Here is a 26,933-nt window from a genome sequence, read left to right on the forward strand (position 1 = left end):
ATATATATGTATGTATGTATATATGTATATATATATATATATATGTATGTATATTTAAGTAATAGAAAAGCATGAGAAAAAGTTACACAGTCCATTTCTCTGGTGACAGTGGTCAAGCACATCTACTTAGAAGTCTCTACACTGCAAAAACATATTTCTCCTTAAAAAAAGGCTTCCATGATTCTTGCACAGAAGCCCAAGAAAACATGTAATAGGCACCTCTGATTTTTAACATAGGATGAAACTAAAAAGCCTGAAACCTGAAAAGGATTCTTATGTTATGGAAAAAAAGCTTTCTCTTTGTTTTAAAATAGACATGGAAAAAAAGGCTAAAAAAATAATCGTACTCCTTCTCTTAAAGAACTGCAGATTACTGAGTATCTACACAAAACACTGGACAGAAATGAGAAAAACGAACACGTATTGAGTTACTCTGTTGTGTTCATAATTCTTATTGTCTTTTACATGAGAGTCAAGACCTCCTTAGTCAAAAGTATAACTGAAGTAACTTTTCAGATTGCGGGTTACTTCATCGCCCTTTTTTCCAGAGCTGCTCAAGTTTGCATGCATTTCTGCTATAAAGTAATAAAGGTAGAGAAATAATTATTTCAAAAAGATTAAGGTTTTTTTCCTACAACTTCATCAGTTTCTAAACTGAGCTTTAAAAGTATTAAATATTTTACAGTATTTCAATGTACCCTTCAGTTCTAATCAAAATTTGTCTAACAAGAAAGCTAGGTAACAAAGTTTTAGAGGAAGTCCTTCAAAATCTCATGTATGAAAATCATGTGTCTTAGTCCAGAATCAGATTTAAATAACTTCTGAAACATGTTTGTTTCAAAGAAAATTTGACTCTGCAGGTATTATTTAAACTCTCTTCCCTATCTGCAACAAGAATATTTACTTCTGAAATACAGATTCATGAAAAACAGACTTTTTCCAATATATATATATAACACAAGGCAATGAAATGTAAGACTCTATATCTTAAACTACCATCAATACCACCTGGCTCATTCAAATGATGTTAATAAATACAGGATATTTCCCTTATAAATACAACTGGATATGTACACATAGATACGGTATATATACAACATATACAAGCAGGGAGGGGTAAAATGACAATGCAGAATTTTCTAGTGTGTTAGGAAATACACACTGGCATTTCTCACAACCTTTTGATATTGCTGATAATGTCAGCAGTTATTATTCAGCTGATCAGAAACTTATCTATCCATAGTAAAAAAAATAAATGTATAACTCTGGAAACATTTAAGATGCAACACAGTTCGTCAGGCAGCTCTTTCATGAAAATAAGTAAAGAAACACTCTTCCTTCATAGTAAATGTAACTGTCAAGTGTGAAAATGAAGTTTGTCAGAAGGAAAAGTATTTATCATAAGCAGGAAATTTGCTTCACATTAATGCAGATTTATTTTGCATTATTTTGCAGATGCATCAAGGAACTTATAAGTAGAGTTGTCTTCTAGTTAAAACCATTCCCTCTGTCCCCTCACTATCTACCTGAGTAAAAAGTTGATTCCACTTTTTTTTATAATCCCCTTTTAAGTACTAGAAAGGCTGCAATGGGTCTCCTCTCTCAACCTTCTCTTCTCCAGGCTGAACAAGCCCAGCTCCCTCAGCCTGTTTTCACAGGGGAGGTGGTCTGATCATCTTCGTGGCCCTCCTCTGGACCTTCTCCAACAGCTCCAGGCCGTTCCTGTATTGGGGGCCCCAGACCTGGATGCAGTACTCCAGACGGGTCCTCACAAGGGCAGAGAGGGACAATCACCTCCCTGACCCTGCTAGCCACCCCTCTTCTGATGGAGCCCAGGATACCACTGGTCTGGAGTTTGCTTCAGTTTGACCTCTCGAAGAGGAATTCAGCAAAATGACATTTGAGAAATGTTAGAGCTACTACTCCAGAAAATGTCGAAAACTGTCTATACTGAGCTGCAGGTCTAGCACCCATTTTGGCGATATACATTTAATGCTTTCATTACTTCAAATTAAACAACATTTATTCCAAACATCTCTTCCTTTCTTCTACTGCAATTATAATATAATTGTCTTTCTAACGAACCTGTAAGTAAAGTCTCATGTTTCCAATTATTAGTCTGTTGAAGCTGAACAGATGATAGTCATACAACACTTCGTATGGTTTCTTCAGCTTATTACTCGTTTTTCTGCTAAGCATTCCCACACATTCATTTCTTCACATTCTCCAAAACTGGATACCCCATTTTCGCTGAAGCCTTCACCATCCAAAGCATAACACAGTATTTCAGCTTTATTTGACACAAAACATTTCCATATAAGTCATCCAAAGGCAAAATGCCTTTGACACCATACAAATATTGCTCTCTGAATCTGTGATATTCTTTAATGCGTAGTCCCCTCCTGCATCCATAATGGCTAGTTGGTTAATCTACATTGTTTTTCCTTGAGATGCGTACTTCCATTTATCTGCTTTATTCAACTGTTTGACTACTAAACTGTTTCCAGTTTAAGAAAGTTTTAAATTCTAATCTTATGACTTAAATTTTATATTCTATTGAAATTCTACTTTATTAGCATATGACAAATATAAATAGAAAGCATTTTGTGATTTTATGATTTTAAGAATTCATTTATTGCTGAGTTTTGGCCTCACTTTTCATGAAAAAAAAAAAAACAAACCGAACACCCTCTTCTGCTGGATAACAAAGGATATAACTTAAATACACACAAGTATGAGTGGTCTGATAAGTTAAGCAAACAGTCTTACTATACACTGCCCGAAAAAAGACAAGTTCCCCTCTGATTCTGATAGCTTCTCAAGGGACTTTTCATTGACTGTAGCTGGTAAAAGATCTAGAGAACAGTGCTTATGAGTACAGCTGAGGGAACATACGTTACTTAGCCCAGAGAAGGGGAGGCTCTACAACTACCCAAAAGGAGGTTGTAGCAAGGTCTATCTTTTCTCACAAACAACAAATAATAGGACTCAACAAGAAATGCCTTCAAGATGTACCAGGAGAGGTTTAGTTTGGATAGAAGAAAAAATCTTCATTGAAATGGCTGTGAAGCCTTAGGACAGGTTGCCCATAGCTTAGAATAATACATAAGAATCCCAGAAGGCATTTCGAAGACATGTAGATGTGGTACTTAGGAACATGGTTTAGTGATAGACTTGGCAGTGTTAGATGAATTTAACAGTTGGACTTGATTATCTTACAGGACTTACTCAACCTAAATGAATCTATGACCATACAAAGTCTAAGGATATTTATTGGCTTAACTAACAAGACACACCTAATAATGGTGATATGCTCTGTATCACTTCCATCTGTGCTTTTTGTAAATTTAAGGTTCTGAATTTTAGACTATCAACATTGTTTCAAATATAACAAAAATGAATTCATATCTCATCTATAATTCTCATAATCCAATAAAACTCTTAAAGAACGTCTTGATATCTACAATAAAATAAGTAATACAAACAGATGTTAAGATTTTTCTCTTCCCTAAAATGAAACCTGTTTTATGTTTATGATAAGATCTTGCTGAAGAACTAGTAGGAACTTCAAATTTCAGACGTACAATAGAATCTGCATTGTTCTCAAAAGGTATAAAAACAAGTGACATTAGAAACCATAATTCTTAAGTCAACTTTTCCTTACAGAATCAAACTGGTGACACGAAGAGAAGCTATTATAAATTAAATAATATCACAGTAATTCAGTGGTGAATGAGCTAACGCAAAATTGTTAAAAGTACATATTCTCTGTAGAAGCTTTGAAGACTGACAGTTCTGAATAACGTACAAATAATTAAAAACAGTGATTCTGTGCTAAATAAAAGATTCCCAGATTCTTATCCTGATACTTCAGAATTCTGAATTACTCCATTAACATCTTCTTAATGACATACTAAACGTCATTTCTACAGTCATTAACAAATGTAAGAGAACTCACACACCTATCAATTTGTCCTGCAACTATAGAGATATATGTTTATTATATCCACTGCTCATGCAAAAGGCAAAAAATTAAGTAGGCTACAAGTATTTAATCCTCCCACTCTTACAGAGAATGCAACCTTCGTGTGGCTTTCTAAAGAATAAATTATTGGACATCCTCAAGTAAACAGCACTTACAATAAACACAGACCACAGCACATTAAGAACTATAAATTCTGAGAACACACATACACACAAAAAACCAACATCAACCTAAGACATGACTTGTAAAATTCTATGTACCTACTACATACACCAGATACACGTATTTCCTGTGACTTGGATGGATTCTAGTGGCACACATTACCTAATTTGGAGCACAACACTACTCTCCAATTAAGGATAAAAGGATCAAGTCCAAAGGCACTATTTTAAATTTTTCTTTTACCACAAAGTTGTGAGGTCTGAAGTCCAAGATGGGCTTGAAGCCCCCTGACTTTTTCAGGATCAGGAAGTGCCTTCACTAAAATCCTTTCCTTGTTCTTCTTGTAGTGTAGGCTTTATAAATCTGCATTTAAAAGGGAAAAAAAATCTGGTTCAGAAGAACAGAAAGACTTAATTATGCCATATCACTACAGACTGTGCCTTGACAGACTTGGACTAACTATAGTATTGCCCCAAAGTAACTCCAATAAAAAGACTGAAGGGGCCAGAGCCTGGGGGAAGAATAAAAGAAATAAAATACAGGTATTGGAACAATCTGAAAAAGAGTGGCTTCTGCTTCCAAAACCCCTAGAAGTATGTGTATACAATCCAGGTTTTTCATTAGTACCCAGTTCTTTACTAGCATCACAGTGATCACTGGTTATTTGGTTTTGTTGTCTTTTAAAAAAAAAAAAACCACCTTTTTTTTTGTTGTTGTTGCATTGTTTCATTTTTTAACCTTTTCTTTTTGGTTTTTAGACAATTCTTAATGCCTTTCGTATTATGCTTTCATTACAGTGTTTTCAGTGGAATCCAGAAAGTTATTTAACATCTTTTTCTTTAACAAGAAGTTAAACTTTTTAAAGTTTATATAACTTAAGAGAACTTTTTCTCTTAAGTTATTTAACAATTTTTGTTTTTAGTATTTAATGTTAATTTTTAAAGCAACTTAAGTATCAAATACAATTATCTGATAAAGGTAACTTCACACTACCACTACAACCCGAACAAAAATTCCTCAAGTCCTGTTCATCATGCTGAAAATATTAGAAGTTGGGCGGTTTTGAGAAACTATGAAGATAAAATACTACAAAGTATACCATCTAGTTTTCTGGTGTAACTTTGCAAATGCAATTTTTCAAAAGACAGTAAACAAAATTACTCGTTGGTGTATCAACAGTAAGAAACTGAAAAGCAACAAAAAATTGATGATTAAAGGTTTGAAACGTAATTTCTAGAGCAGGAACTCAGAGACATGACAGTCAAAACTGAGTTTTGAAAAATAAAGATCAATTCCACAAAAAGCTTCTGAGTGTAAATAACTGCAAATACAAGCTCCCTTTTTCTTCTCAATAAATAATAAATTTTTTCAACAATTCAGAAATGAATCATAGTTCTCAGGTTTTAAGATCTATGCCTTACATCAAAGAAGGCCCTCATCCTTTAGTTTCCTCGTTTCGCTTTAGAGTTCCCAAATAAAACTTCTAACAAAGTGACAGTGCTCTTCCAGGTGCCAGTTCCAAGAAGCCTATGCATAATCCACACAGAGTAGAAAACTCAATACAATCAAAATTGAAATCTCTGAAAAACTCTTGTGATATTAAAGAAGGAATGAGAATTAAGGTGCTGTTAACTCTTCCACACCTTTCATCCCCTCTCCTATCTGTCTGTCAATGAAGAATTTGCCCTTTTTGGACACAAAGACTGTCACACAGCCATGTTCCACCTATGAAGTCCAAGGATTTTATCTGTTTTTTGTTTAATCTATTTCAAAATCACTGTTCCTATTAGAATGATTTTTACCAAGACATTTATTTCATGTTGGTATCAACTGATGTTTCCCAACTCAGATGTCTGAGTCAGCCTGTGTCAGCTCCTCTCTGCTTTTGCATCAGGTTGGTGTTCATAAAAATCTAAACATTTGATTAGTCAAAAAGACCTTGAGTTTATAACATACAGAACCTGTTAATGTAATTGCAGGTCGCCTGAAATCTAGCAAACTTATCAGGCATAGGTGAACACTGAGATCAACACTTAAATATATTTAAAAAAATAATTAGACTGTATTCAGCTTAAGCAGACATGGTCTTAGAAACTAAAAGTATAGCTCTTCATACATTATTTCAAATGATTTTCTAGTTTCTGGCCTGCTTGCACTACTATGCTAAGAACACAAAAGCTTAATTAAGGAGTTATTAACAGAATAAAACTCTATGGCTTCATTAAATGACCATTCATCCTATCCACCTCCCTCACAGTTAACACAGTTTATCATGAGAACATAGGTTTGAGCATAGTGCTATCACTACTTCATCCAATTAAAAATGAAAAGGGTACTGTTTTTCACAGGGAAAAAGAATGTTTATTAACAGCATATAAACTCCCACAAATATTTTTGGCTTCATTTAAAATGCTACTGTATTCTTCATTGTTTTCTTTAAAGATTTCCCACTCCACCACTGATCATTTTAAATATCCTTGTTTCAGCTGTCTTCTCCTCTCCTATGCACCTTACCTCAGAAATCATGAACACGTAAAATGTAATTAAAATGTATTTGATTAAAATGTCAAATGCTGTTAGAACATTCTGTCCCTGAAACTACACTAAATAACTGTTTAGACTGTAGAAACATCGGCAAAAGAGGTTAAAGAAACCAATCCTCCTAAGTTAAAGTTGCCAAACAAGAGTATTAAAATACTATTCCAATCCATGGTGACCTTCTTAGCTCAAAAAGAAGCTAGGTTCCTTTGCTGTGAACCTTTAATCAATTGCATGACATCATGTGACTAGCCTTTCTTATTGTCAACTCATGCCAACAAGATTTCCATTCCAGTTAAATTTCTTTTTAAAAAATGTGGATGTGATAGGATTTACACAGTTTATGTCAAAACCCCGTTGATTAAAATCTGATAACATAACCTGTTACCAGATACTGAAACAAGGATAATGACACAGATTATTTTATCTCCTCAAAAAAAAAAAAAAAAGAAAAAAAAAGAACCTTTCTCTCACAGACTTGGATATCACTAAAATACTTGGTTCTTTAAAAGATCTTCAAAGAAATCACTGATCACAGTATAAATACAGTATATCCTGTTCAGAATTAATACCCTGGGATTCTCCCCTAGGTTAACCATTTTGTGCCAAACAATTATACTAAAAAATTCAAGCTGATACAGAGAACCAATTCAGGTATTTGGTCATGTATTGCATTAGCATGCAATCCTGTCTCAAATACAGTAAACAAGTGACTGGGAAATTGTGCCACCCATAATGTTAATATACCCTTCAAGCAACAGTGTCAACCAAACTGGTGGCAAGAAGTTAATCCTCCCATGACAGTCTCTTGACATCTAGAAAGCACGACCTCTGGTAGACCTGCCCCAAGAAGCAAGGATTATATTTAAGAACAGTACTCTTAACAGAAGTATGATGCAAAATCTGAACAGCACATGCACAGGAACCATCTCTAAGGCTTATTATAGAAATTGTTAATTTCACAACAGGATAAAAGCAGTTCTACATCTGGTTGGATATTATCTTGAGAAACCTTTGTTTTCCAGATGGAAGCTACAGTTATTCAAAAACCACGAAGCTTCTTTGTGTATACATTAAATAATCACATCAAGTCTCACATGCAGAGCATGACATTAATATCATCAGCTTCAGCTTTACTTGCTTATTTAAAGCAAGTAAACTGAAGGATTCTACCAGCGATTAAATAGTAACTCCTTTTGAAAACAGACTCTGCTCTAGGAGAAAAAAAAACAATGGTTTAAACTGTACTGTTTTCCCTTGAATTCCCAAGAGCCTTAATTACCCTCTCTCATTCAATCATAACAACAAGTGGGAAAAGGATCAACATAACCAGGAAGCCATTTCATGAATTCCCCACAAGGAAAAGAGCAGGTGACAAACCTTAGAGAGAGCAGCTTTTAGCTAGCCTTACACATTAAAAACTCCTACTTTTTGCCTCTCGAACGTCCATTTTAATTCTATTGCCCAGTCTTCTTTCACTCGATGACAGTATGTTTACTAAATAGAAGTCTTTGCTGTATATATGCATTAAAACATCAAAAAGCTGTCCAAAAAACCTGTCAGTCCACTAAATCTAGAAGTATTACATTGTTGAGTTCTAGTGTCTCTAAAAGGAACATCAGAATTAAGAAATGAACTGTGACACAGCTCTTTCAGTTACGTGTGGTTTCTTTTTTCTTCTATTTGTTCTTCTTCTTTCTTCTGTTCTATTATTTCCCTTGTTTAAGTGGAACAGTACTGAATTAACAGCATCAGCAAACGTGATTACAGATCTTTTCAACTATATTCTCATCCAAGTAACGTTCACAAAACACCACTCAAGTAGCCATAACTACACAAAGAATTACGTAGGTAAGGAGAATACAGGAGTACTGTCAAAATTCAACCTTTTTAATATCTAGTATTTAATGAGTGTTGCTGAGTTTGTTTGGTGGGCTCTCTCCATTAAAAAAAAAAATCAAAACCGTTTTTTGTTAAGATACAGATTAGGAAAAAGGTGGCAAAAGCACACTACAGACAAATGAGATGTATAGGTGAGGTGCAAAATAACACCAAATATACTAGAAGTGATACCTTCTTGGAATTTAAAAGACACTTCTCACTTACACAACTTGAAGGAGTTTTGTACTAGAACAATAACTACTGAAAGTCAGAATTATCTTTTTTTCCATGCAGTCAAGTTATATGAGCTCTTATGTGCAGTCTGTCCAACCAGTTTTCTGCATTTACTACTGAATTTAGCTATCACGATCAGTGAGAAGAACTAAGAAATAAAAGGAAGACTGGACAAGAAAGATGCAAAAGTGTACAATCAATTACTTTTCTGTTGAACATCAGATTTGAAATTGACAATATCAAGACTAATCGCTGAGATTCAAATGAAAATATCTCATGAGGTAGACTCCTACCAGGAGTCTATTTCCGTAAATCTATTATATGAATCAAAATACTGTAAGAATGATCAATTGAGTATACAGATATTTTTAAAGATCTTGGCATGGAAATGCAAAACTACAAAAAGCTAAATATTCAGCCAATTAAAAGAGAAGTATCACTTCATCAGTTACACTGACCTAAACACTGTTCCCCAGCAAAGGCATTGAAACACTGGAAGGGTAAGAAATTTAGATTTTATGCTACAGACAGGAACAATAAAGATAAAACTTCTAATTGGAAAATCAATTCATCTTAGAAATTTCAATGTCTGAGTTTTAGACACAGAAATCCTTAACAATAATTTATCAAGTTGCATTTCAGATCATATTGGAATAAAACAGCTCCCTAGGTAAGTCACACAGTTAATCTTAACAGTCATATATATACACAATCAGAAGTTACTGTCTTAGCTAATATATCACCTTTCACAATGGTAATAGTGTCAATGGTGTCTCAGAATACAATCAGAGATATGAGACTAAGCTCATGTTTAAAAGAGAATATCAAGCATACATATGTTCCAAGAAAAACTGTAACAGAGGAAACAGAGCACTGCATACTTAAGCATTACTCTAAAGTGTTTCAAAATAGTCATTACAAAAAGGAGGCAGGTTCTCAGGCAGCAATAACAATTTTTTAATTGCCATTTTTCTCCTGCCATTTACAATTTTTATTTTTTAAATCTCTATGTGATCACCTGTTGTCTGATTTCATGCTGTGTGGAAGGTAAAGGTGAACTGTATGACTTTATGGTATCTTCAGAATACCAGAGAAGTTAAAAATTAGCAGAATTTTTCCAACATTATCTTTTTCTTGGAAAGCTAAGACAAGTTCAGAGAACAACAGTAAGAGGCTCCTAGGATAATACTAAACTACTTATTATAAAATTAACATGTTTATCTACTTAATGTATACCTACAAATAAGAAATAAAAAGGAATTGCTTGAAACACATTAACATCCAAAAGGGAAAAAAGTTACTTAAGCATGCTACGCAGAGAAAGAAGCAGCATACTGCATGCAAACAAAAGACCTGCCAGGGAACAGGAGCAAGGTAGGTGAAATTTCAACAGCTAAACCAGGCAGGGATAGCAGAAGCATTCAAATTATAGTCAAATGGCAAGAACTACTTGCTTCTAGCCAAACAAATGTTTATTACAATATATATAACGCTCTACTAGAGAAGATGTTTTGGAGAGATGTTTTGAAAAAATTGAAAAAAAAATTAGTTAAATAGGCATCCACATTTTTATTTGTTTATTTTTACCATTTTGGACAAACTAAAATTCAACACCTACCCAGTCCATGAAGGGACAAAAAATTCCTACTAAAAAAAAGTTTGCAAGTTTACATGACTGTCCTAGAGACAAGTTTGTACCAAAGTTGTGCATACATACATACACATTACATGCATTTAACTTCAGAGAAGTGAAGACAGCATCCTCCAATGGCTCACAAGGACCAAAGTTCACTCATTTTTTTCTAAGTTAGAATCTCTGAATAGCAGCAGTTGTAATAGTCTGTCACCTTCATGAGGTAGGCAAGTTTTAATAGCTAGCTGCCTGACAGAAACAGGAAAATTACATACTAAGATTGGAAAAATAACATTCACTAGTTTTAAATTAATCTTAAATCTCTTGCTCTGTAAGAACAAACTAGTCTTGTTCTTTTACTGATAAACATAGCAGCTCTTAGATCCATACATATCTTGCTCACCTTATTTAGATGCATTAGTCTTAATAAATATCTAAGTTATTTGAGTTTGGATACTGAATATTTATAGGGAAAGCAGGATATCACAATTGAATGCTCTAGAATAAGATATAAATAATGAAGCAAGAATCTTTACTACAGTGGAAACTTGGAAGAGAAAACATGCTTCAAAATTCACTCTTTAAAGATGTACATTTATAAAGTGTGATTTTTAGGCCTTGCAAAAATTTACAATGCAATCCAGCCAGGTGTCATTATGCCCAATTGATATTTTGCTGCTCTCAATCATAATTTATTAAGAATTACAATGCTGTTAAAGCATACAGTAATCAGACTACTTCACTTGCTGCAGATGAATTAGTACAATGGAAGAAACTTCCATATACTGAAAGAACATTGTCCTGTTTCGGACAGAAAATATCAGCATAACATGCTAAACTGCATTGTACCTTTATTTAAAAGGAAAAAACCAGAAAACAATGAAACAGCATATAAACTACCAGTTAGTGGAGAAAACATATTACTAAAAGAATCTCAGACACTAAATAATATATGAACTATTTACCTTGGTTGCGATGTCAGCTTTATAACTGTCTTGTGCGGCAAAGAATCTTGGGAAGACTGAGCATCATCCTGTAAGATAACATTTACGAATTAGCTTTTGAATACACTAATACATATTAGTTATATATATATATAATATGTATTACATATAACATACACAGAGAGAGACTCTGCAGCCGGGTCTGTTGGGATAGAACAAGAGAAAATAGTCAAGCTTAAAGAGCATAGATGTAGTCTACACATAAGGAAAAAGACTTTTACAGTGAGGGTGGTGAGGTTGGATCAGGCCCTGAGCTACCTGATGTAGCAGTAGATGTCACTGTTCATTGCAGAAGAGCTGGACCAGATAACTATGTGACTTTCAACTTTAAAGATTCTATGATTCTGTGCTTCTATGATATGAGTTTTGTTAATTACACAAACTTTATGAAGTACAAAAACATGCCAGCCATAACGTAAATAGAACCCTGACTTAGCGTATTACACAGAAAGACGTCTTCTCAAAAGATGATTTGTAATTCTTATGGTTCAGAGACAGAATCAGTAAAGCTTTTAAAGTATTTAAGACTGACAGAAGAAGCCTTCATTTTAAAGAATTCAGTGAGAAATCTTTGCTTCTATTAGTGGCTAATAATAATAACAGACATTATCTAATTGTAAGTCTATGTTTTCATTCTTGCATGCTAGATGTTATTATCACCAACCTCCTCCAAACTGCAAACAGCTATACAATACTAAGTTTCTATTTACTTACAGAAGTCCTATAACCCTCTATTTTTGTCACACAGACTTCAAGGTTAGTCTTCTGACAGATTTCATCATAAATAAATCTTCAAAAACAGTCTAGGGGTGTGGGTTTGATTTTTCTATGACAGACATCAAGAATTGCTGCAAAGTATTCATAAATTCCTGTTTTTCACTAGTTTCTCTTTTCTCTAATACCAGTTTCAGTGAAATTAGGTAGTGATGAGATATTGCTATCACTATTACCTTAGTTTTTAAGCAAGAAAACAGCTGGTCAGTACTGCTTCATTTGCATTGGTTCATAATTGTGATAGCTACAGAAATTGCAACTGAAGTGAAAAGCCCCCAGTTCCAGAGAATACTTCAAAAAACACCCTTAAAAAAAATGTTTTTCAAATCAAACTATTGCCACATATATGAAAGCTTTTCTTTCTCCACCCAATTAAACAATTCTATATATAGGAGTGGTTCAATCAGTTCTGAGGGCTGTTCCTAAAGCACTGCCTCATACTTTATTATGATGGCCCATGATGTCAGAGGTCAACGTGAATGTTGGTGGCAGAGGAGCAGGAGGGTGAACCTTCCCAAAAATATTCTATTACCTTTTGTTGCTATGTGACAGATTGCAGCAGAGGGAGTTTGGCAAAATGCTATCCGACATGGAAGCATATATGAAGCAGAGGTGTGTCACTGAATTCCCCCATGTGGAAAAAAATGGCACCCAGTGACATTCATCAATGATCACTGGACATTTATGGAGATCAAACTGTGGATGTGAGCACAGTGAGGTGGTGGGTGATGCACTTCAGTAGTGACGACAGCAGAAGCAGGTCACCTCCACTGGTGCCAATTTTAATGAGTACAGCACGCAGGTTCTTGTTCATGGCTGACAAAAATGCATAGCTAATGGTGGTGCCTGTATTTAAAAGGCAAAAAGCTAGACTTGAATCAGCAGTGTGCTCTTGCAGACCATATGCCAAGAGTATCCTGGGCTACGTCAAAAGACAAGTGACCAGCAAGGCAAAGGAGGTTACTGTTCCTCTCTACTCTGCCTTTGCAAGGACCCAGCTGGAGTACTGCATTCAAGTCTGGGGGTCCCATCACAGGAAAGATGTGGAGCTTTTGGAGAGTGTGCAAAGGATGGCCACAAGGATGATCGAAGGGCTAGAGCACTTCTCCTATGAAGACAGACTGAAGGTTCTGGGTTTGTTCAGCCTGGAAAAGAGAAGGCTTCAGGACAATCTCACTGCAGCCTTCCAATATTTAAAGGGAGTTTAGAAACATGAGGGAAACAAACTTTTTACATGGCAAGACAGTGACAGGGCAAGGGGGGTTGCTTTTAAACTAAAGGAAAGGAGATTAAGATTAGACGTGAAGGGGGAAGTTTTTTACTGAGAAAGTGGTGAAGCGCTGGAACAAATTACCCAGAGAAGATGCCCCATCCCTAGAGATGTTTAAGGCCACGTTGGACGGCGCTCTGGGCAATCTGAGCTAGTACTTATCTAGAGGTTGGCAACCCTGCTTATGGCAGGGGGAGCTGGAACATGATGATCCTTCAGGTGCCTTCAAACCCAAGCCATCCTATGATTCTATGAAGCATGCAAAGAACTATGGGAATACTTGGCTTATGATATGCTTTAGTTATATACGATATAGTGTACACTATATATATATATATAGACACACACACACACACACACACAAATGAATTAAAGCATCTAATTTGCAATCTAATACAGGTGTAACAATTCCTAAGATTATCTAGCCATAAAAGTGGACAGGACATGTTGGGAAAGGGGAAAAATTAAGAATACTGAAAGTAAACAATATTAGCAAGTGCCTTTCTTCAGGGTGTTCTCTATAGAGTGTGTCCATACATCATTTTGAGACATCTCCTGCTAACTTCAGTAGATTCTTGTTTACAATGAGCTCAGCTAAAGAAAAAAGCACAAGGCTTGTCTAGACTTTGTCCTGAAAATCTGCCTTAGACTTGTATTCAAGATAGAAAATATTGTAAGAAAAAAATTCTAAGTAACCAGCCATGTCAAATTACAGGAGTGCATACTATCACGTACTCATGCATTCTATCTACACTCCTGAAATTACCAACAAATGCAATCTGTAAGAAAATCTAAACACTCAATTTAACTACGTCATTCACAATATGGAACAAATTAAGCCCAACTATTTAAGTTGTGAACTTCTTTTCAGCAGCGACAGCTGAAGTTTTCACCTTTTATTTTCCAACATCTTCAGCATGAACAGTGGTAAGAAGTAGGTTCTTGAACAATTATTAGCAGCAATTTCAGTCTGACCTTTCCCAGGCCACTTAACTGTATTGAAAAGACAGTACTCATTTTTTAGAGAAAATGAAAAAATATAGCTTACCATCTTAAGGAATGGAGTTGATGTATCATAATTATAAGCACCTTTATCCTTCAGGATAAGAATATGAGCAGAGTCAATTATCACTTTCTTCACGTTCATTAGAGAGTGGAAAAGCCTGTTAAAATTTTTGAAGTAGCATTAGTTTTCAGAAATTGTTTGCTGTCATTTATGCTGAATTTGATTATATTCCTACTTTACATCCTGAAAGCGTAATTTTCAATCCACTATTATATCACAAAATGTATGCCCCCAAAATACCATTATTTTATGAAATGTTAATCTTAGGGAAGTTTGTGTTTTATGCTTTTCATTTCCGATATCTGAAGTGAAGATTGGCCTGTAAAGTTGTTCTGAGTAAAGACTGTAATTAAGCAGGATTAAAGAAACCATCAGAAACACAAAAATAATTCATTTAAATGATTACCATCACTTCCATTTTCTGAACTTATACAAAGTTTAAAGATTCTTAAATATACAGCTGTGTATTTTAATTGTAAAGTTTTATCTCTCACAATGGAGCACATTGCACTGATTTATGTTTTAATCTGTTTTTATAGATAAATCAATAATTTTTTGAAATTTAAAAATATTCCCCATGAACTCAGTAGGTTAAAAGATTATCTTAAAGGCAACTTAAATAGTAATTAATAATGATCTATTTAACAGACATGCTGAACCATCAACCAACAATTAATCAAATTCAATAATGCTTTATATTTCAAGAGGCAACAATTTGCCTATACAATGAAATGCAGACATTACTGTAACTGATAATATCACACTTTTAGAACTGAGCATTTTGTAAACTGTAGGAAATATGTATCTGCTCAAAATAAACCTTTTTATAAAAAAAGTAATAGGAAAATGAGATTTAAGTGTATACATCTATATTAAATTACCTAGTGCCATAATCCACAACTACCCAATCTTTTGATGTTCCTGTAATAGCATCATGATGCTGAAAAAGTCCAAGGTTCCTCCTAGCTTCTGTCAGCAATTTATAGTTATCCACTGAAGGAAATACACTCATCTTGTTGTATTTATGGGACTGAATCAAAGCCAAGGAGTAAAGGATCTCAGCTGCTCTGAAATCGTAGAGAAAAAACGAAATATTTTTAAAGGTTTAAAAAGCAAAATGCAAGACACATTTTACCTGAGTAATAAACTTTCATTGCCACATCTTTAATCACATCTGGTTCCATGAGATCTTTAAACGTTTATCTAGTACTTTTCAGCCTGCTGCTAGCTTCAAACAGTTAAAAATCCCAACTGCACATCATCATCAACTAGTTTTACATCTTGTAAGCTTTCTGCAATGTTTGGCAGTGATGGAAAATAGTTACAGACTAAAATTATATCTACATAGAATAGCATAAGATTTTCAGAAATGTGACATATACAGATCAGATCTTGAAATAAATACACTAAACTATCTTACAGGAGATATACGATTTTTATTTCAAAAAGAAACTGTTTAAAAAATAACATTGTCTTAAATATATGTAAATTCTACGTGATTTGAATTTATTATTAAATTTACATAAGTTATTAAATTTATTTCATATTATCAATATTATTTAACATTAAATATTAAATTCATTTCAATTATTAAATTATTTAACTTATTATTTGAAATACCTGTATTTATACACACACAAATATATATATAAATAAAGGTATTCTATCTTTTGTAATTTAAGTAAAATAAATTATCTAGAAGACTTACATAATACATCCACATTAAATAGTCATCTGATATGTAGGAACTCTGGATACAAAAAAAATCTTAGATTGAACACAGTGAAAAGCCCTTCTATCCAATTTCTTATGCTAAATCTTCTAGCACTAAATCATCCTTAGGTTTCAACTAGTTTCATGAGAGTATGAATTTGTTTTACAAAAATACGAATATTGCCAGTCATTCTGAATACCTAACAAAGACGTCATTTTTCCTATCTCCTTTTCCTAAAATATTACGGTTCTGTTTTAAAAATGAACTTTCCACCCATTTAAGGAAACCAAGAAGCTAGGTACTACTGATGTAAAGTGGAAAAAAAAGGCAAAATGGCACATTATTGATACAAATGTAAAACCCTGGATAAAATCTGTTTGAAAGATTTACCTCTCTTTTTAATGGACTTAGCCACTTTTCTCTAGAAAGAACACTTTGAACTCTTCTGCCTTTCAGAAAAATATGTGATTCTGCTTTACAGATCTAACTAATAGATCAGTCTTTTAGATACAGATTTTTCCTTTCAAGTATATGTTATTTTAAACAGTAGAATGGTTCAATGGTCTAAGAAGAAAGACACCCAGATGAGAAACCAATAGTAATACTCTATCATATAAAACTTAGAATCAAGAATTTACATCTTTCAAAAATCTCCCTATGGAAGTCATATAAAGCCTTGATATTTCTCACTACTATTTCAAACCACAGCATATTAGAAGCATGACTAAAAGAGTTACTTAATCACCCAGTTTATTGTAATTTTAATCCGTAATTATACTTGACAGAACACTGAATAAACCAAGTATTAATTGACTGATTTCTCAAAGATAATACCCATTTTACCTTTAGGTTCACTTTATACATAACCTAAATAAATGAAAGTAAATGATTTCACCAAGAGTTTCTGAACTCTCAAAATGTGGCCTTTTCTAGCTATCTGTACAAGCATTTATACATCTTGTTCTTACATGCCATACACAGAGGCTATAGAAGGATGAAAACTTGTCCAGATACAAGAGCCAACATGCTTTGGTTAAATTCTTATGAACAAAAGTTTAGTTTAGATTCATCTGTATATTTAGCAGCTTTTGCAGGTGTTGAAGTTAACCTACACTCTTACATGGATAAATATTTTAACAGTGTAAAGTTGTAAATACCAAAAATAAACTCGAAAGCAATTCACACAAAACAGCAGCATAACTAGTGAAAAACAAAGATGAATAAAGGAGCTACACATGAAATGTTTGAGAAGAATAAAGCTATGATAAAGCTAAAATGAAATTAAATCCTTAATCCATCATAACAAACGTGAATCTCAGGCAATGAATTTTGCCAACTATCAGTGTTAAACTAGGCTGTTTTCATTTAAGAAGAAAGATACTTATGATAGATCAGTTCTCATTAGCTTACTATTTATAATGAAATTAAACTAAAAAATAAAACATTCCTATGAAAATCATACTTTTGTATTTTTTAAATGCCTTAGCACAACACTTGCAGCATTTCAAGTTCTGATTAAATGTTCAGAAAAGCTTTTAAAAGGGCTTTCTTTTAGCACAGAAAAAGATATTTTTTATATAAAAGGAAGTTAAAACTAGACATTTTATTCTTGGTCCAATTTTTATTAGACCACACGAACCATTTCAAATCTCAGTAGGTATTTTACTTGAGTTAAACTGTCAAATACCCAAACAGTTATTTTTATTCCATCTGCCAGAACTGAATTTTCACAGACTTTTTCAGTATTCTAATATGAAAATATCAAGTCACAATTTCACCTGCATATTGCACTTGGATATAAAGTATTACAAAATTTTGCATTTCAATTTCAACTTCCTACATTTTTAATAAAGACAATGTGTTACTATTTAAGATTTCTGCAAATGGCAAGCTTTGACATATTTTAGCCTGTACACTTAATATGTCTAATTTTAAAAGCTGAGTAGTTGCTACATTCTGCTAAGTTTTAAGAAAAACTACCTCCAACATCAAAAGAGTAAAACACTTAAGGAAGCTCAAATCAACGATTAGATACATGTTTGTTTCACAATCTATTCTAGAAGTTCCAACTGTGTTGCAGGCTACAGATTACTAAGAGATGTTGAGCAGTGCTAGCAAAACATTTTTAAAAAAAAAAGCTCAGCTGAGCATAATAAAGATTAAATCTACTGTTTAAAACTACTCTGCAAAATCTAAAATAATTATCTGACAAGTGAAAATGGAGACTTCTGACCTGATTTTCTTCCCCAAGTCTTCATTTCTCACAAAGAAATAACATACGGAAAATATCTTACAGAGGTTGACAATTTTTCATGGTAGAAAGAGATAATTACTGAGACTGATACCATCCGATCTGAATAATATTTTTAAGCCTTTTTCACAGAAGGCAGAAGACTGATCAAGTAATTATTTTCTCTCAAAAAATTTGCCTGAACTGCAGACATTTAACTACCAACAAACAAAATATTAAGCTTTTTCGTTCATCAAAAACATACAAAAAAGCATGGCAGTAAAGGTCTTGCAGTGATCAATACAAAAGGTCAAATATGAACTATTCCTAGCTCTCTTCACCTTCTTCATTTTACCTAGTAAGTAAAAGTGAACTAGTAAACATCTGTTAAACTCAACAGGCTTTGACCACAGGTCCCGGTAATAAGACTACCAAACCTATGCTGTAAAGCCGCTTTCTTGGAATACAACTCTCACTTCACAGTCTAGGATCAGACAGCAAAATACTATTTCCAGGAAGGGTAAGAATGTAGAAGGGACTATAATTCTGGGTCCCATAGCACCTAATATACTGGTAGGGCTACAGAAATAAGGATGCCAGAAGCTATGTGGTAATAGTTCACCAAAGAAAAGCAAATTGGTATATACAGGTCTATAGCTTTATCTTTTTCACCTTATGAAAAGTGCTTTAAATCCAATTAAAGTGCTAACAGAATACAAAGATATGATTACTTAATATAAATCTCTAGAACACCAAGCTTTTGTGGATCCAGAAAATGCAAACATGGAGATAAGGAGTTAAGAATTAAAGATATACAGAAAACTTCTGGAATGTAAGAATATTTAAGACCATAGAATAAAGTAAGTTGTTTTGTATATATACACATATGCACACACATCCTGGGACTGAGTACTACATGAGAACTTTAACAGAAGAATAGCAATTCATGTGCCTTTCTATAATATTCATAATAGTTATAAATGAAGTAGAACTTACCTGCTTCACAAAACCTTTCAAAATACTTTCACATAAGTTAAACTATCAACATAACATGGTAACATACAAAGACGTTTTTTCCAGCTCAGGCCTGGCATAATAATGCTTTTGTAAAACCAAGCTCACAGTTTTTAAATTGTGAGCTTCTATCAATTTGCTATTTTGCTACATTGCTAGCAATGCTGTAGTCTGCAGACCTGGACAGAACACTTTTTTCCTGAATGCTTATACAGTTAAGGAAAGAGAAGCAGTAATCTCAAGAAAAAAAAACAAGGAGAGCTTTTTGTTTTATACTTTCCAATCTCAGACTTTAAGCCTATACACCTCTAAAGTTGTACATGTATTAAAAGGTGTGCAAGACAATGTATTGGGATGCAGAATTTTTGTCTAACATTAATAAATCCATTTAATAATAAATATTAATAAATCATTAATAAAAATACTGTTTTAATTACTAATAACATACTAATTAAAAACAGTACTTATCTCAACCTTTATTTCTACTTCTGTGCATGTTTTACTGTTGTCAAGGCCTTCCTAAAGAAAACCTAAGTACAGCTTGCAGGGCCTGGTCTCAAAGCACATAACTCAGGCTCTGCAGTGCGGAAGAGGCTGGAGTTAGTGGGCCTTATCAAAGGCTGGAGCCTCCTCATGTAACACCAAGTCTCCAATGCAGCATGAGCAGGGACAGGGTCAAATAGAGGTCAAGAACTCTACGGGGCACTCTGCCTAGTTGATCACCACAGACACTTGCTGAAGACTCCTGAATCTTGTAGAACACCGATCGATGCAGATGTGGGAAAGCTGGAGCAACTAAAGTATATAAAGGTGAGCATGCACATTTAACCTTTGTTGACCCTCCACCCTTGGACCACAGAACTGAAGTGATAGCTGGGTGGTGTATATACCCAGCTAAGATAGATAGGTAGACAGACAGATGTACACACAAATCTGTTATCAAGGATGGGAGGCGTGTCCTGTGAGGAGAGGCTGAAGACATTGGGCTGTCCAGTTTGGTGAAGAGCAGGCCAAGATGTGACCTCACTGCTCACTGCAGCAAGCTGAGAAAGGGAAGCACAGGCAGATGCAGGGCTCTGCTCCTGGGAATTGATGTCAGGATGGAACCAGCACAAAGCTGCACCGCGAGGAGGTATCAGACTCAGCATTAGGAAAATTTCTTTACCATGAGGGTAGTCAACCACTGGAAGAAGCTTCCTAGAGAGACAGTTGATGCTCCACGCCTCTCAGTGTTCAGGAAACATTTGGAAAATGCCCTCAATTATTCTATTGTGCTTTAAGTTTTGGTTAGACCTGAACAGTCAGGCAGTTTGACCTGATGATCATTGCAGATCTCTTGGAACTGAACTATTTCATAATTTTTAAATGAACAAACTTATAAAATGAAGGAGAGAGAGGAAGGTTATATATATATATATATATATATATATATATATATTTTACTGCTGGGGTGGCGTGATGAAAAAGGCTTGAAGACATTTAATTACCCCTGACCTGCTACTGTTCTTGAGAAACCTTAGCCAGATATCTCAATTTCTAATTGCCTCTTCGCAGTAAGTTTGCATTTAATCAAGTGTAACTATTTTCTGACAATAGAATTAACACCGCAAAACACTCTTAAAATGACTTGTACAAATAATAAAGAAAATCCCAGATAAGTGGAGCTAAAATAGGAATCTAATTATATCATGAATACTCCTTGCAAGCACACCATATCCTACTAAAATTGTTTTGACTCACGTCCTTACATTTCAACAAGACTGTTTCAGTTTTGAAAAATGAGTCCATAAACAGATAAAAAGATATTTTCAATGAGAATTTAAAAAAAAAACAAAACTGTGCAAGAAAACATTTCAAAAAGCAGCATAAAGAATAAGATGCTTCCACAACAGGAAGTGCAAGACTCAGAACAGCTGATGATCAGGTACACAACTGCTATATGACACAATTAATAAGAAAATACTAAGCCAATACTGAAAACATTTCAGCATTGAGACTGTATGAAACATGAAAAAAGAGCATCATTTTGATGAGCTTTAGGTATATGCATTGATAATTTTCCAAAACCAAAATATTACAGAAGTAATTTCCTCATCTTTACTATAGTATTTTCACATTATCCTGCTAAGGGAACCTCTCCTTGCTTTTTGCCATTCCTTACAACTTTGGTCTTCTTTTTCTCCTCCTTGCTGGCTGTCTTCAGTTTCCTTCCTCACTACTTTGAAATTCATGAAACTTTTTAACTTCTTCTATTCACTTACACTTTAGCAGATTTTAGATTCTCTGAAATCCTATATATTACATCTTTCTTGCTCCCTCCACCACTGCCATTACAACACAAAAAAAAAAATGTAATCAGAAATACTTTAAAGATCATCTATCACTGTACAGATTTTCTACAGCTCAAAAGGGTCTGACCCACACAAAGAGGCTTCACTCCAACACCTATACTCCAAAAGGTCCTTCCAGAAGACAACAACAACAAAAAAATCCTTTGAGAAAGCATCCTTTAAAGAGTCACCCTTAGAATCAGAATCCTCAAGTTCTGGGAATAGACAAGTCACAAATTCACATCCCATACAAAATATGTTTTTGGAGCCATCAGTACAGTGTAGTCTTTCTGCAATGCATTTGATCCATAGCTACCACAAAGGAAAATCATTTAATTACCATGTTGATAGAGCATTAATTACTTTTCTTTTAAAAAAGGACACAAATACATATCACATCAAGGCAATCCTGACAGTCTGAGGTAACATGATGATCTTGACTACTTCTAAGCTGCCTCTGAAATCCTTCCAAAACTGAGGAAGGGCTTACTTGTCACTTATCCAGATCCAATACAGAAATAAAAACCATGCTACCTGCTATTTTTTATGGATGCAGGACTTGATGGTCACTTGAATGGTACATAAGAGTAAATTACTTGTTTAGATCAAAAAAAATATCACTATTTCTGTGGACTGATGAAATTTCAGGTATATTGACTAATCATCATTACTAACCACTGGGAGGCTACTGCGCTATCCTCCCTGTAACTAAATTTAAAACACAGATTTCCAATTAGTTTTCCACCTATCCAACGCACCTGTTTACACATTCACCTCTCTCACATATTAAATGACATGCTATATATTTCTTGGACAACAATATTTACCGTAAGTGGGATTCCAAGACTCTATCCAGTCGTTTATAGAAGGGTCGTGATGTAAAATATCCACTCCAGTAATGATGATCCCTGTCCGCATAGGTGAAAAAGTCTCCACTTAATACAGGGAAAAGTGGGCTGCTGCTTCCTTCACCCAAATTACTTTCTTTGCGAAGAGCTTCAAAGTAATCTGATAAAGTTCCAAACTGGGCCTGGAAGAAAATTAAAATGACTATAGTTCCAATTTCTTTATTTAGACATATGAAGAGAATGATACACACACATTCCAGGAATATGTCAGTTTTCAAGAAGAATTGTAACAGAAATCTAAGATATAAACTTTCTATGCACGCTTTTCAGACAAGGGTAACGATTCTTTCAAAACTTCTTCATGAATTTCATGTTCAAGAAATATGAAAAAGTTTTTTTCCATTTTAAGTATGCATTAATATCCAAAATACAAGCTAATTCTCAAAAAGGAGTAAAAGTATTCTCCTGTGTAAGTCTAATATATGAGCAAAGTATTTCCTCAGTATTATCTAAATTGACACCTGGACTAAACAAGAAACTAAATGTAATACACCAAAATCTAGAATCTATACCATACGTAGAACTCCAGGTGACTGCTGATCAGAAAATAAAAAATGAATGTCAACAGGTTGTTATTTTTTTAATGTACATTTAAAGAAATTGTTTATTGAGATCTGTCTGCCAGTGGCTGTCAGGCGAGGTCCCAGATGACTGGAGGAAGGGTTACGTCGCTCCCATTTACAAGGAAGGGAGCAAGGAGGACCCAGGGAACTACAGACCGGTGAGTCTCACCTCTGTGCCATGGAACAGACTCTCCTGGATGACATGCTCGATCACGTGAGGAATGAGCGTGTGATCCGAGACAGCCAGCACGGCTTCACCAGGGGGAGGTCATGCTTAACCCATCTTGTGGCCTTCTATGATGAAGTGACGGCATTGGTGGATGTGGGGAAGGTGACCGATGTCATTTACCTGGACTTGACCACGGCCTTTGACATGGTCCCCCACCACATCCCTATCTCCAGTTTGGAGGGATGTGGATTTGTTGGGTGGACCACTCGTTGGATAAGAAATTGGTTGAAAGGCCGCAGACAGAGGGTGGTGATCAATGGTTCCATGTCCAGGTGGAGGCCGGTAACGAGCTGAGTCCCCCAGGGGACTGTCTTGGGACCAGTGCTCTTTAACATCTTTATCAATGACATCGACGATAGAATTGAGTCCACCATCAACAAATTTGCTAACGACACCAAGCTGAGTGGTGCGGTCAACACAGAGGAAGGAAGGGATGCAATTCAGAGGGACCCTGACAGACTTGAAAGGTGGGTCTGGGTGAACCTAATGAGGTTCAACACAGCAAAGTGCAGGGTTTTGCACTTGGGCCGGAGGAACCCCAGGCATCTATACAGACTGGAAGGAGCAGTCCTTGAGAGCAGCACTGCAGAGAAGGACCTGGGATCCAGATGGATGACAAACTTAACATGAGCCAGCAGTATGCTCTTGCAGCTCAGAAAGCAAATGGTATCCTGGGCTCCATCATGAGAGGTGTGGCCAGCAGGGACAGGGAGGTGATTGTCCTTCTCTACTCAGCTCTTGTGAGGCGCCATCTGGAGTACTGCGTCCAGGTATGGAGCCCCCAGTACAAGAAAGACAGAGCTGTTGGAGAGGGTCCACAGGAGGGCCACGAAGATGATCAGGGGGCTGGAGCACCTCCTCTACAAAGACATGAAGGCTGAGGGAGCTGGGTTTATTCAGCCTGGAAAAGAGAAGGCTGCGGAGTGACCTCACTGCAACCTTTCAGAACCTGAAGGAAGCCTATAAACAAGAAGGGAGTAAACTCTTTGAAAGGGTAGATAACAGCAGGACAAGGGGGAACAGTTTAAGTTGAAAGAGGGAAGATTTAGGTTGGATGTTAGGGGGAAGTTCTTTACCAGGAGAGTGGTGAGGTGCTGGAATGGGCTGCCCAGAGAGGTTGTAGATGCCCCGTCCCTGGAGGTGTTCAAGGCCAGATTGGATGGGGCCCTGGGCAACCTGGCCTAGTAAACGGGGAAGTTGGTGGCCCTGCCTGGCAGGGGGGTTGGAGATTCATGATCCTTGAGGTCCCTTCCAACACAGGCCACTCTGTGATTCTGTGATCTACACATGATCAAAAGACAGAACCTGCAAGCTTGAGGAGTAAAAAGGCAGACTAGACAGTACCTCATACAATCACTAAAATCCTAGTTATCAGAGCTTTGATGGCACGAAGGTGAACTCTCTATTCACTCTAGGTTCTTAGGATGACCATGACCTTTTACTTGACTGCAGGGTTTATGTTCACTTGGGAAGGTGCAGCAGAGGGTGCAGGGTGCTAGTTCTGCTGATAAGGTCACATTTCCAAGCATAAATGACACCAACATATTAAAAAAGGAAAAAAAAGGAAAGAAGCAAAAAAGTAAATAAACAAGGAGGTGGAATGTAGGGCTAATAGCGCTGCATCTAAACAAAGCAGTTAGGTACCAATTGTTTGAATCATAGAATCATAAAATGGCCTGGGTTGAGAAGGACCACAATGATCATCTAATTTCAACTCCCCAGCTATGTGCAGGGTCACCAACCACTAGACCAGGCTGCCCAGAACCACATCCAGCCTGGCCTTGAATGACTCCAGGGAAGAGGCATCCACAATCTCCCTGGGCAAGTGTGTCACCACCCTCTGTGTGAAAAACTTCCTCCTTGTATCTAACCTGAATCTCCTCTTAGTTTAAAACCATTTCCCCTTGTCCTGTCACTATCCACCCTCGTAAACAGCCATTCCCCTTCCAGTTTATATGCTCCCTTCAAGTTCTGGAAGGGCACAATGAGGTCTCCCCAGAGCTAAACAAGCCCAGTTAGCTTCTCCAGCTAAACAAGCACAGTTCCCTCAGCCTTTCCTCATAGAGAGAGGTGCTCCAGCCCTCTGAGCATCTTAGCAGCCCTCCTCTGTACCCACTCCAAGAGCTCCATGTGCTTTCTTGTGCTGGGGGCCCCAGGCCTGGACACAGTACTCCAGATAAATGTGAGTATTAAATTTATTTTTGTGTGCAAGTTTTAAAAGCCAGAAAAAGAGCGTGTTACTTCTTGTAGTTCCCAAGGCATTAATCCAGGTGGACAAGCAAGGGCTAATGGAGCAGACTCCTAGAAACTGTAATAGCAGACCCTTGAGCAGAGTCTTACAGAAATGGTCCTTGAAGAACAATATCAGAGGCGGAGCCCACAGTTTTTGCTCCACTGATGACTTTGCATAGATCTGATTAAGAGGAAATGAGACAACAGAAAGCCTAATGCTGTTAATGCATAAAGAGTAACGACTTGCTCAGTCTAGTAAAGCCAGTGATTGCAAGATGACCAAAGAATATTTCCAGTTCTATCCCCTTCCCACAGTAAACAGTCACATTTGTCATGTCATCCATACCTCATAGGAGACAGATGCTGAAATTCAGCTTTCAGACAAGCTGTGAGCCCAACAAATCATCCTTTTTACACAGAATACTAGTCAAGAAGCCAGCAGGAAGAACTAATGCACTACTCAAATCTGCAGGATTAGGGTAATAAGGGAGATTTGAGAGAAGGTAGGGTATATACTGTACACACAAACTGAAAAAGAAGTGAAAAAGGTAGACCAGGTTTAAAAAGGCTAAATATTGGGAAAAAAAATAGTGCTCTCACTTCATACACAAGAAAAACCAAGATTGTGCTCCACTACCTCTTATTCCCATGCTGAGAGGTGATGAAAAGGTAACAGAATTCAGAAAGCATATACTGTAGAAGACTTTGAAGTACACAGTTTACAAAGTAGAATGAAAGAATAAGGATACTATCACCTGAATACAGATAATCTCATCTGATAATTCACTACTTCTGTAGTCAGTTTAATCAGATTTTACTGTATTGAACAGTATTTTAATAGTAAAAATGTGCAAGCAATCTCCTTTCAGTTCACTTTTTTTTTGTTTGTTTAATACCACCATAGGACATAAAAACAAGAGGAGCAAACATACTGACATAAGTTTCCTGAACTTTCAGTAAGAAAATACAAACAATCATTTCAAATAACAAAGACAAATCCTGTGAGCCTTAAAAAAAAAAAACAAAACTTGAACCCTGTGAAATAAAAGTAATTAAGTTTGAATATTACTTAGAATTTTCAAGCAGGTAGTATTACTGGGAATGTTTTGCTTTGAAACTACTGTTCTACCGCCGTATTTCAGAATACTGAGAAAGTTTTTTCCACA

The 26,933-nt window shown here is 35.6% G+C and overlaps 1 protein-coding gene across 2 annotated transcripts in view; it reads right to left on the reverse strand.

The window, feature by feature from the left end:
- The window catches only part of MAN2A1 (mannosidase alpha class 2A member 1), a 119,733-nt gene that overhangs the window by 45,088 nt on the left and 47,712 nt on the right, over positions 1 to 26,933 (reverse strand). For both annotated transcript variants that reach the window (XM_003643046.5, XM_046905798.1), the window contains exons 9-12: positions 22,663 to 22,865; positions 15,429 to 15,614; positions 14,530 to 14,644; positions 11,399 to 11,466 (exon numbers count right to left, since the gene is read on the reverse strand). In XM_003643046.5, the coding sequence (XP_003643094.2) occupies positions 11,399 to 11,466; positions 14,530 to 14,644; positions 15,429 to 15,614; positions 22,663 to 22,865 (572 nt within the window). The remainder of the gene's footprint in view (positions 1 to 11,398; positions 11,467 to 14,529; positions 14,645 to 15,428; positions 15,615 to 22,662; positions 22,866 to 26,933) is intronic.

This window comes from Gallus gallus, chromosome Z (assembly GCF_016699485.2).
Source record: "Gallus gallus isolate bGalGal1 chromosome Z, bGalGal1.mat.broiler.GRCg7b, whole genome shotgun sequence".
Lineage (NCBI taxonomy): Eukaryota > Metazoa > Chordata > Aves > Galliformes > Phasianidae > Gallus > Gallus gallus.